Below are 13,399 nucleotides of genomic sequence, written 5' to 3'. Positions count from 1 at the left end.
TTGTTAATCTTGGGTTATACAAAGACAGGAGAACAACAAGACATTATGTTTGAGTAAAAATGCTGAAAATGTCAGGCAGGCATTAGACGTTAAATATCATCGATTGGAGAAAGTCTAATTTGTAGTCAAAATCATTCCCAGAAACACATTAACCATCAAGGAATGCACTATATAAAGGTCAAAATTAAAATCTGCAAATGAATGAAGTAGTACAATTTTCAGCATGACTCAAAAAACCTGAACAACAATCTTTAGTGAAGTCTTTAATGAAAAATCTGCATGTCAAAGCTTTACAAAACCAGAGATATGAAATAGACCACAAATCTGTGATCAATGCATCTCTAAGTCTAGTGAAAGACTTTCCTTTTGTTAGAGACACCAGAAAACCCAGAGTGCCTGAAAGGTCTTCCATCGCTTTTGTCAGACTTCACAATTTCTGAGCAGCACTGCACTGGTGGTGTTTGAGCTTACAAGTAGTTGAAAGATGCCAACAGCCTGTGGCAAAGAGGAAACGGCAGTAGATAGAAAGAGGTAGAAGATAACCTTATTCAGCCCTTTTTCCAGCTGGATAAGAATTTCCAGAAGTATCTGTGAAAATGTGTAAGGATGCTTTCTAATTTAACTTTAAAAAATACTGATGCTTCTCACTCAACTAAAATATTTTCTATGTCATTATTAATTCTCCATGTCAATGAGTTTTGCTTTGACGCTCAAAGCATACCAGTGAGTTTGAACATCGACTATAGATGCACTCTGTGAACTCGCATGTCAATGTGGTTCCGGGTTCTTGCTCTGCCTGTAAATGGCTGCAGCGCTCCACAAATGAAGTGCAGCCACTACTCTTTTACGATGGCGGATTTAATTTCTCCATCTGACAGGTGTTCTTTGTCAACAAGTTATTTCACCTCTGCTAAATCTGTAGGGCTGCATCTATTTCCGTGTGAAGCTACTTAGCTGGAAAGATGCATTCAGAACAACTAGCGTATACTATACTAGATGGGAAGCATCTGCATGTTGTGAAATTGAAAAAAAAATCTAATTACTAGAAGAGATTTTTTATATTAAATTCTTTTTGAATAATTACAAGGCCTCAGATGTCAATTTGATTATGAATTTGTTCTTTTTAACAGTTATTTGCTCTCTGTGTATACTTGTACACTGGATGACATTGAAGCCAGCTGAATGTGATGTGTTCGGCATCTTCCTCAGCTGCCTAATCTGAGTCTCTAGATGTCATCTGTAATCAGGTTTTGTAGGTTGACAGAGCATCAGATGTGTGATTCTTCCTCTCTCACTATGCCGCTGTCTGTTGATCAGTCCAAGACAGGCTTTTTTTTTTTGTGGAAAAGTCGGAGAGGGGTTTGATACTGCACTGAATGCAGTATGTAATCTCATCTGAGCGGCTGTCATATCAGACAGGGCTGTTGCGCTGACACGCCACGCTGTCCCAGAGTTGCAAATTAAATTGCTGCAATTAGATTGACGTGTGTGTGTGCGCATGTGTGTGCGTGTGCAAGCAGTTTGAAGTCTGGAGCCTCACTAATCATGTCTGGACAGTGAGCATTTTGTGTTTGTTTGTGATTTGATTAATCCATGTGACAGTGTACTGATTGGCTACTTAGAATTTAACACTTTAGAGTTTTTAAATAATCCTTCTGAAAGCCATTTGTACCAGATTTTAGCCCAATTCCAACCACTAAAATCAGCATTAAGCATGTGTGCTGCTCTGCTTAATGCTCAAAAGGAAGGCAGGAGTTGGGGAAACTGCAGATTCACATAAACTGCAAACATGGTAGCTAATTAAACTGTGTTATTACCCTCCATTTTAGTGCTACATATCCCTCAGAAATGAAAATAAACAATATAACTTCTACCTAAAAAGAATGTGACATTCTAAAGGTCCAATGTTGCCACTTGTCCTTGTTAAGCTTCAATGTTTTGCTCCAAGATGTTCATGCTACTTTTTAAAAAAGGTTTCAACCTTAAGCCAAAGCTTTTCTGAGCTGAAACTCCCCTATGGCTAAAATAGACATTTTCATCATGTCAGGGATGATTTCTAACCATCTTTGTGGAGATTTCATAACCGCTTTAAATGTAAGGATTTAAATCATTTCTATGTATCTACTCATAGTCTACTAGGGAGACATATTCAGTGAGTCCAATGAATGACAATTACTATCAGGATGTTTTTGCAATATTCAAGTTTACTTGGGGGTCATAATCTGTCATATTTCACAAGAGTCAACTTATAGAAGAACAAATTACAAACAAAGAGGAAAAGGGTGTAATAAATCAAGTACCAATTTCAGTTTTCTGGCTTATCACTGATCTTTAACAATCCCTATTTGTTGATTTTGATTTTGGCCAATACCAATGTTTTTTGGCTGAAAAGTTGCTACATATAGCAGTAAAGTTGCTGGGTTGGCAACAGTGGGGTGACTGTTGTTCACCACGCATGTGCAGATTTTATCTGGTGTGTTAATCAGCCCTTTTTAAATAGCAGAGCAAAATGAGATGATGGCTGAATTTCATGCTTTTGTGGAGGTAGATTAGAACGGTGGATAAGATTGGTTTCACACATAAGTGTAAACTGATCACTAATCTCCCTAAATTAAGGAAATCTGGGTTGATTTATCAGTGCACCCATGATATAAAACCCTTAGAAAATAGCACACTTGTATATTGGATTTTGTGCTAGATTCAGCATTTTTCTGTTTTATCGGTTTTAAAATTAAGGTCTTATTGCTAAATTCTATCTGAGAAATATGACCCTGCTGCCTCTTGGTCTGCAGGCCTCATAATTGATCAACTTTACTTTGGCTCTGGGTGTAATCTCCCTTTATGTATCATTTTTTGTGTCCTTTCTACTGACTTGCCAGGAAACTGGCAGGGACAGAGCGCCAGCTGATACATGCTCCTCTGCAGGGCACTTTGATGGGACGATTATCATAATGGTGAAAATGGAGACACATTGAAGGGAAGTTAGGAAGCCTGTGTACCCTTAAACGGAGTGAGATTGTGATTAAATGCCTGAAATTTTGTCCTTGTGCTTCCTTCCTGGTAATAACTCATGCAGAGTCTAACAGGGTTTGTAGTTGCTGTAATATACTAAACAGATGCTAAGAAGATTATTTGTATGCAGGTTTCTTGTAACCATGGTAGCATAGCACTTAGAAATGTATTAACAGAATATGGAAGGACTCTGCTTACGTTTCTGAACACACTGCACTGATTGTGCTGTTCATCACTGAAGGTGATGTTTGTTCAATGATTAGGGCATCACTAAGTATTTTTACTGGCAAAGGTGTCAAGCAAAAAATCTTAAAGGTGGTATAATATAACGTTGATTTGTGATTGAAAATTTAATAATCTGCAACTCTTCTAGCAGATAAAATCTTATATAGTCAAAAGCATCAGAAATTGAAACTAGAATACTAGTAAGATTCTGGATGTCTGAGTTCACAGCATGTTAGATGTCTGCAGTCATGCAGCTTGTCTACTGTGTTTTTACCATTTCAGTGAGAACTGTTAGTTTTTGAACCTCCTACATATCTTCATCTTCTGCTACACCCTCATGGACAGTGGTGCTACATCAGTGTCTCAAACAATACACACATATGGCTTGAAGCTGGCTCTGCTTTCCTTTGCTTTATAAATTAAACAATATTATCCAGTAAACAGAGCTCTTCAAACAGCTCTGTCTCAGTGGTTGTCACCTACTCTTCGAGGCACCTTTTAAATATGCATCTTTTTTCTGTATAAAGAAAAATCAATACAAAACCCCAAAAATCTGTTTGTTTTGATTCAGAGCTGTTCAGATTTAATGCACTCTAGAGGTGCACACTTTAATTCCTCTTGAGGCTAAAATTTGTTGAGAATAAGGAGCATCAGGTGTGATTTATGGGTCCTTTGTCCAGTCTGAAGAGATCGAATAGTATAGTGTACAGAAGGCATCAAATTATGTAATTATAAATAAGATTTTCTTGCGAAAGGTTTGTGTGGCATATGCAGTATAATCTAATCTAATATAAACAGATTACACATTGGATATGCCTTGGACACATTTATTCAAATTTGAGGTTTGCCTGGCATCTCAGATTTCTAACTTGGAAGAGGGTGTTCTTATTAATTTTTTAATGTGGAAAGTCATACTTCTAAATACATATTTTCTTCAAAGATCCTGGGCTGCATTGACTACTGTTGCCAAATACCGTGAAAGGTTCTTCCTTGATCATTCAATGTCAGCTTTGACTCTGTCATTATAACAGTCTTCTGTTGTGTTTTTGCATTTACATTTCATACAGCATCCTCATGTTTTTCGAAACCTGGTTTGAACCCAGGAAGCTGTGGCTCTGTGTGTTTCTGTTTGCTTATCATTGTATAGTTTCCAAGGCCTTTGGATCTCTTTAATCAGACACACTGTTTTATCAAACTGCTTGCAAATAATACTCTTTAAAACTCAGCTGAAAAGTAGGGAAATCAAGGTTGAACACTGAGTGAAAAAACAGTTCACTCATTTACCAACTTCATTTACTGACGTTACCTAACTCTCAGGAGGTGGGAATGTGTATTTTGATGTTTAACTTGATTTTGTTCCTGCTCTTTATTTAACTGAGAAGTTATTGCTTGGATCACGCAATGATATCATGCCTAAATGTGGTGATAAACATTGTAACACAGCCATTGATTTGACCCTTACCATCAATAGCTGTGATGGTAAAGCTCACGTTTATCAACTTGCTGAAGTTGGTAAATGTTGTCATTGAAATGCATAACATTTTCAGAAAAGTTAGAAACCTTGATACAGGGACCTTTTGTCACCAATATTTAATTATTTTCTATACATTTTAAGCTGAAATAATAATAATAAAAAAGAATCAATTACGGTGAAACCAAACCCTTGAAGATCTTCTTAGTTTGAAGGTAATTGATTCTTCTTCTTTCAAGGTTTATGTTTCCTTTGTTGGCCATACACTTCCATACACTTTATCAAATTTAGCTACTGAAACTCTATCCCCTATAGCAGTATTTCTGCTTTAATAGGCTCTTGGCTGTCTGCAATGGAAGATGTATTCCTAGAAAGACTATTCAGATTTTAGGTAGGTTTTTATTATCACTTTTATAGTTTAGAAATAAATACCACAACATACTGTGATGGAATTTAGAAATACAAATGACTGTTGCTTACACAAGTTGACATTTCAAGAAAATAAGTATTATAAAGTGTTTGTGATTTCTCAGCAGAAATATTCAAGTGCTAAGGGAACTGGTTATTTTCGCCTCTGCTCCATGTTGTGCTTGAGCAGTTTTGGTTGTTTCACACCTGACTTTTTCAGATACCGGTAATAAGACTGTCTGCCACGGGGAATTTCAAACCAGCCATTAGAGCTGCACAATATATCAAATCACAGTTGTTTCATGTCAATGTGGGAAATCTCTTATTTGCAAAAAACTGGTTGGATGGCAATGTTTTCCATCCTTGCAAATCTTGCATATATTATATTTGCGTGTTGAACAGACTTTTACTGCTACCATCACTTGTGTAGTTTCAATGGATGTGATGTTAAGCCTCAGAAAGTAGAAGTACTGTTGGAAAAACAAGAAAAGAGTCGGGAAAATACAGGTTTAAAATATTCAGTATATTTAGTTTGTCTTATCCTTATGTTTGTATCAACTCCTGGTATCATGCAGCCATGCCAACCACGCCTACAAGGCAAATATTAAGTAATAGATTTCAAAAATACATGGTCATGTGTAATTTTCTACATCTGTTTTAATCTACCTTAAGAAAATATTATCTACCTATACGAGGTCAGATCATACTCTGTTCTATTTCAAAATAATTAACAGTTCCAAACTTTAATCAAATTCTGAATCATTATTATAGGAACATCACTATTGACTATAAATCAACTTTCATGAAAAAGTATGTCATCCTTCATCAACCCAGGTATAGCAAGTGCCTGAGAACAAAGGACATCTGTGTATAAAAAAATTGAAACAGGGTTTAATAGACTTAAAAATATACAGATAACTCATAATTAAATTATTTATCAACTTTGAGCTTCATTTAACAAGAAAACTAGTCTAATGATCTAGTACAAATGGGAATAGATGTAATGACAAAATGTGGAAATGAACTCATTGAGAATGATCTCACTGAGAAATTGACCTGGGTTGTGAGAAAAGACCAGAGATAGGACATTATTTTAGTAGTAATATTTTTGCTGGAGACTGAGAGGGAAATTTCTGCAAAACCAACGTAGAGAATCACGTATAATTTCTCTCAGTCACATTTTAGAAAGCTCTGTAAATTTCAATAGTTCTCTTCAGAAAACACCTACCCAAGTTTAATAGCCGGTGGCAAAACAGAAACACACTGCATAAAATTCAGAGAATGTGTAGATCTGGGGCTAATTGTAGTTGTACCAAGTGGCTGGGGAGAGGGAAGTGGAGGTATCTTTCTTTAGGCTGCTGCCTCCACAACCCGGTTCCAGATTAACCAGAAAATGATGGATGGGATGGGATGGGATGAGATGATTAACCATATCCCTCTGGTGTCTGAACAGATTTATTCTTACTCTAAAAACACTTTGTTTGACTCTGCAGTTGGATAAAAACTAAGCTAAAAGACAAGGTCCGTTTTGTAAAAATGTCCACCTGAATTTCTGCTCCCTCCTTCATTTTTTATATATCGTACTCCTCCCTCGGAGGCTGAAAGACAGCGTTGGTATTCCAGTCTCCTGCGATAGCCTGAGTTGACTGATGGTTGTGGCATTTCTCAATCACTGTTTCTCACGGCTTTTTCCGTGTTCTGTTCAGTAACCCAACTTAGTAATCCTTTTCCCTCAAAATCCACTTTCTTCTCACCCACAGTTGCTCGGTTTTGCTCTCCATCCAAAGTCCGCTGAACTACAGAGTCTCCTCCTCTGTGGACCTTTTGAGCTTTTGCTTCTAATAGCAATCAACTAGATTTTATTAACATCACACAGACACGAGTGCCTGCTAACCCTCTGTAGTGCCAGGTAGTGCTAACAAGCCACTGATTGGCCTTTTGATTAATAATAGGATGCTGCCAAACTCTGACAACAGGACAGCATAATTAGGTGATTCCCTACATCTGTATCAATTAGATTCACTTTTATGTTTGTGGTGTGCCTTACATATTAATCCCATCTTTAAAGTTTAACTATCAATTAATGTTATGAGTTGGCTGCTAGAATGAGAAACTATAACCCTGACTTTTCTGCTGTCCCCTGGGTGAATTTAAACAATCCATCTTTGAAATCTGAATCCTCTTATCTGCTTAGTGCTGGGCACTTTTAATTCCAGTTCCAGTTGAATTTTAAATAGGCACAGGGTTTCCTTTTAAGAACATAGTCACATATTTTCATTATCATGCTGAATGTGCCAGCTAAATTAAATTACAGGGTGATGTTGTTTTTGAATCAAACCTCTAAGGGATTAAATACCATACTGTGTATTCACTCAATAAGAAAAGCCAGTAAGACCATGAAACAAAGTCCAGCTTTAGAGTTTATCATGTGGGCCTGATCTGTCTATTATAACTTCACTGACTCCACTGTGATTCTCTTAATTAATAAACATCAAATAGCCTGTGACTTTCTAATGCCTTTTTATTTGATGTTTAATACATAAAATCTGGGAACTATAACCCCATTAAATATTCAGTTATTGTCTTAAAGATATGTTCACATTTCAGTGTATAATCTATGCCTTATTTTACATAATCCACAAAATATTTTTACTGTGGAAAAAGTTAGCTTTTCAAGTGGAGGGTTACCTAATATTATCCCATTTTGTTGAAATGTTTTCCATGAAATGCTTGCTTTTATTCTTCTACCAGAAACTGCCAGGATAAAACAATTAGGTTTCTGGTTGACATCAGTCTGAGGAAGGTTTCCCAGATCAGATGCCAAATGTTTGAAAGGCTTCTTACATTGAGAGCCTTTTCCAAGTCACCCCACTGCATCTCAAAGATACCAATATTTGGACTTTTACTCTGCACATACTTTCTTTTTTTTAATACTGATAACCTTCGTAAACACATATTTATTACACCTCACAGAAAATATTAATAAGTTAAACCTTATTGTATAGTACCTTTCCAGACATATATCACAAAGCACCAAACACAAGAAAATGAAAGATAGTAAACATCAAACATCCAAATAGTTAAACACAGGGAATTTTATAAAGATTCGTGTTTAGTTGCTGCTTGGAAATCATTTGATCAAGTCGTGAGGCTACTGTTGACAGTGTCCTTTCACCTTTATTTTGAAGTTTACAATGTTTGTTTTTAATCTGCTAATAAATATTTTCAAATATGATATTTTCTTGTGGTACCCCAGCAAATAGGATAAATGTGAAGTTTACTATTTGTAAATTTATATGCCCAGGGATTTATATTGTGGTTATTTACTTTATTTTTTAAAAATATTTTAAGCAAACTAATAATATGTAGATAAAAATGACTCAAAAAGTTAAATTAAATAAGCAGATTTTAGCTCAAGGTTATAAATTTTGATTTTGTTTCCACTGATTTAAACAGAAATTAAAATACTTTACTCTTGAAATATCTCTGACTTAGAAATTGCAGAATACTGTTGGCTGTGCTTTAGTATGTGACAATGTGATGAAAATATCTTACAAAAACAAAAAAAAGGACATTGGCTAATAAATTTCAACTTTTTACAGAACTGCTTTGTTATGCCTCTACAAAAATTCACCTGGGTTCTGCTAATGATTTAAAAAATCTATAGGAGTTGGGACAATGATATTATAATTTAACTTTTTTGTTGATTTAGCTTCAGAAGGGTTATAGTAAGGAGAGTTCATGGTTGTATGGCTGCAGCATTTAAATTCTGCTGTGTGTCTGTGTTTTGATCTGACTTAATAAATACTTAGTAAGTCTCTTCAACTGCTTATGTCTTCAAAAGGGTCTTTGATTCTGCTTCCATTTTTAGCTCAGGCCCACAGTAAGAAATAAAGTCTAAGAACATGGAAAGTGAAGGAGTCCATGATGATTGATTGATCTGCTCCCTGTATCCTTGGAGTCAATCAATCTTCCAAGCTCTGGTGCTGTTTTCAAAAGGAATTTTCCACACTCTTGTAGTTTGCCTCGAGCTACGGAGCTGTACTTCTGGGTTAGGATAACCAGAGGTCTTTAGATATCTGAACCCATCTCATCCTTCAGCTTTTACTTTTGCTACCTCTGTTTTTAGAAGTAATAAGACCATTTCATAAGTAAAGTCAAGTCAGATGCATCTAAAAATGTTTTTTTATTCTTTTCTCTGTAGTTGCAGTATTATAGCAAAAACTTTTTGAGGATAGCATATTTTGTTTTCGTTTCAGTTTGCAGTTATGTTACTGGAGTAACACAGAATTATGACTGTGAAACCAAAGCTAGTGCACCATCCATGTACCATGATGTTCCCTTATTTTGTGACAGAAGAGGAGTTTATCACAGCATATTTTGGGTCCATGTGATACTGTAAAGCTGAGCTCTTCCCATAACTATGGCAGAGTGATGGCTACAAATGAGCTGTGCAGTTATAAAAATGTTTTCTCTTTAGTTTGGTCTTGAAGTGTTATTTTTAGTAGTTATACACTTTAGAAAACTAAAGTAAGAGCTACTGGGGATCTTGACATCACTTTCTCTCAAGATTTGTAGGGACCAAATATCAGATATCTGGTCTTTACAAATGAGAAATACTGGTCTGAGTTATCAACTGGTCATTATGTTGGCGTACTTCTATCACATCTTTTAATGATGCTTGTTTGAAGACTAGATGTACATCAGATTGTTTATGTCCTGCAAATAATACTGTCGATCGATTTTAATTGTTTGCTGCTACATGAACTGTGGATGTAAAGTGTTATTGAAGAAAATACACAAAATATACAACAAAAATTTGGAGCATTTGGCCAGACATACATTTTCTGTTTGATAAAATCTTATTCAACGCTTGTACTCATTGTAAATCCAGCTTCAGCAATCAATCCAGAATGAGTAGTGAGATTTGTGTGATTTATTATTTTTTTCCAGATCTGGGATCTGATGCCCAGAGGTATGGTTGCACATTCAGTGAGCTTCCTGATAAGAGCCACAGTCTTTGATGTGCCAGGTTGCAGAATGGTTGCATCAGTTCAATCCAGCCATCTAAAGTTGGCTTGCCTGTTCTCAGGAAGGAACATGTTTTTTTTCATCACCTCACTCTGTTAACCAGGTCAATTTCTACTCTGTTGTATTTAGAAATGTATAGTTTGAGGCTCCAACTGTATCAGTATGTTTAACCAATTCTTTATTATTAAACCTATAATATTTTTAATTTGTCCATAAACACTTTCACAGTTATTTATTAAGGGCAATGAATAACTGTACCAGACAATTTTTGTGAACTTAAGCTGCATTTGAATAACATTTTGTGATATCAGAAGAAAATTGGTTCAAGCATGGAAACAGAATTAAATTAACTCCTCCTTGTGTTTTTCATTTAGGTTGTAAAAAGAAATAACCAATGAGATTCATAAAAATAAATGCACAGACATGGTGGCACACAGAGTTAAAGAAGGAAATTCTTCAGCTCGTTCTAATCCAGATCCAGTGCATCACTTCTGGCTCCTGCTCTGCTGGCTGAATCCTAAATAACTTGACTTTCATGTGGCTATGACTGATGTGTTCCTACGGATGCGTTATAATCTTTGAGAGAGGATGATTCTCATCTGGGCACCATCAAGCAATTTTCTTATTATCTTTTAGCATCACCGCTGTAATTGGAGAACTCAACACTTCAGGGACTTTTCCGGTTTTCAGCTTTCCTTAAAAGTTCTGTTGATAGTTAAAATATTAACAGTTAAGGGATGAGCTTCAGAATTTGTTCACCTTAAATGAATGTTTCCTTCTTAACAGTGAAAAAAAATGTCCTTTTGTGTTGTAAATACTATGCATTCTTCAAAATTTACTGAAAAATCAGTTTGAGTGAATTCCTTGGAATCCTCAAGGATTATTCCAATCCAAGACCTGTGTACATAAAAAACTTAAAAACCAAAAAAAAAAAAAAATATATATATATATATATATATATATATATATATATATACATATATATATATATATATATATATATATATATATATATATATATATGACATAAGATAAAATACAGCATTCAACAATAAAAACACAAGTTTCAAATTAAACTTTCAATGTAGATTATTTATGTAGCGCTAATTCACTACATGTCATCTCAAGTCACTTTACAAAAATAAATCTTTTCAATCCAATTGATCCTACTTATGCAGTTAAGTTTATTTTATTATTCAATCTGGTTTAAAACGTTTCTGTGTAAGGAAACCCAGCAGATTGCATTGAGTCATTGACTTGCTACAATTACTCTTCCTGGTTAAGTACATAGTAAGAGTAGATAATTGCTTACTTACATTGGACCGGTACAGTTGCTTTTGATTGACTAATATATTTGATAATTATTCTTGATGGTGTCGATAGTCATTGGACTAAGTGTGTAAATTGCTTGTCTTATAGTTTGTTACTGTAACATGTTAGCAGAAAAGAATTGCACAGAAATAAACAAAAAGCAACAAATATGTAAGAAATGAGCCGGAACCAAAAACTCATAAGATGTCAAAGGCTAGAGTGAGGAAATGGGTTTTCAGAGAGGATTTACAAGCAGATAGAGAAGCTGGGTGTCTAATTTTCAAGGACAGATGGTCAGTTTCACAATATACAGTAAAATAGACGTCCATAAATGTAATCTCTTCTAAAATGAACGTAAAATACACTGTAATATGAGTAACAGATTACTTCAGTTTTTCTTTTGATCGATAGTATGCATTATAGCTACTCTTTCAAGTAGCAAGGAAATTACAACACTTTGCTGGGGACAACTGTTGTGAGCAAAGAGAGAAAAAATATTGAATAGTAATTATTTCGACGGTTTTGTAGAACATCTGGAAAATGTATGATGGCATGAATAAATTTGCACATAATTTTAAAGATCATTATTATGAGGCACAATTTACATAAAAAGCAAAAAACAGGACTTTCTTGCAAACCTTTGTACTGGTTTATATATGTCACTGTTTATACCTTTAATATGTGATTTTAATTTTCTGTCTAAAATCTTTGTTGTATTTTGCAGGTGGACTACGAGGAGCTTCTATTGTGGACTCGCTGGACACGCTGTATATTATGGGACTGATGGACGAATATAATGATGCCAAGGAGTGGGTGCAGACTAGTTTGGACCTGAACTCTGTGAGTCATTTTTCTTTCATTTCAAAAAGTGTATTTTATTTGTTTGTTTTAATTCTATAATCAAATAGAATTATATTTAAGTATAGAAATAAAATTCTATAATTGACTGTATAAATAATGGGAATGCTTTATTAAAAGTGTAGAATAAAGTATTCAATGTCTTGAGTACTTTATTAAAAGTATTGAATAAAGTGCTTTTTGTAGAACCCTTGAAATGTGCAGCATTAAAAAAAATACTTCTGTTTATCAGAAACTGCTCACAGAAAATATGAAATGCTTTATAAAATAAAATATAGCAGAAGCAGATCTAGATTGTGCAACATAACAGTGACTCAGAACATGCCAGTAAATATAAAGGAATGACTGAGAATTAAGAAATGGAAAGTCTGAGTTGAGTCAAAGCCCAGTTCTTGACCTCATTGAGATGTTCTGTGGTTTCTTGAAGCTGACATATCACAGCTGAAATCAAGGAGTGGCCTAAACCTTCATCAGACTGTCAGACGTTGGCTGATGGCTATAAGAAGTCTCTCACTGTAGTTATTTCAGCCAAACAGTCTAAGAGTCTATATTAGACAGTGAAGTGTTCTCACTTATTCACTATGAGAAAATAAATTTTTATTATATTTTGCTAATTGTGCATTTTCTGTATTTTGTTTTATTTTTTTTCGGAGATAAAAATATCATATATATGGGAATATTTAGAATTTAGAATTTTGGAAAAAGTTTTAAAATATGAAAGGGGTGTCCTAAGTATTAAAAAAAATAATAATCAAAATCACTGTAGTTCAAAGTCTAAAATGCCTAATGCCCACCATTTAGGAATATATTATGAGTTAGGTTTTCATTGATTAATGCTCTTGAGACATTTTCTTCCACTCAGTATTGCTAACACTTATCAATGTAGTATAACAAACTGTTGGCAAAGAAGAGTAATTTCTTCTTTTTTCAATGTGACCGACTTGCTTCCCCTCACTACATAAACTTAATGATTTTTTTGTGATTGGGCCTGATAGAGGCTCTTTTGAGTTTTTATTTAGCTGTGTTTCTGTTCTCTAACTGCATTTGACAGTTTCCCAAAGTTCAGGACATTTCAGTAGAGAT

The 13,399-nt window shown here is 34.8% G+C and overlaps 1 protein-coding gene across 1 annotated transcript in view; it reads left to right on the top strand.

The window, feature by feature from the left end:
- Positions 1 to 13,399, top strand: part of LOC122831705 (mannosyl-oligosaccharide 1,2-alpha-mannosidase IA) — a 203,026-nt gene that overhangs the window by 109,968 nt on the left and 79,659 nt on the right. Inside the window, exon 3 of the mRNA XM_044118087.1 lies at positions 12,183 to 12,298. Coding sequence (XP_043974022.1) covers positions 12,183 to 12,298 — 116 coding nt within the window. The remainder of the gene's footprint in view (positions 1 to 12,182; positions 12,299 to 13,399) is intronic.

The sequence above is a fragment of the Gambusia affinis genome, linkage group LG05 (assembly GCF_019740435.1).
Source record: "Gambusia affinis linkage group LG05, SWU_Gaff_1.0, whole genome shotgun sequence".
Lineage (NCBI taxonomy): Eukaryota > Metazoa > Chordata > Actinopteri > Cyprinodontiformes > Poeciliidae > Gambusia > Gambusia affinis.
This window is presented reverse-complemented; position numbering and strand designations above follow the sequence as displayed.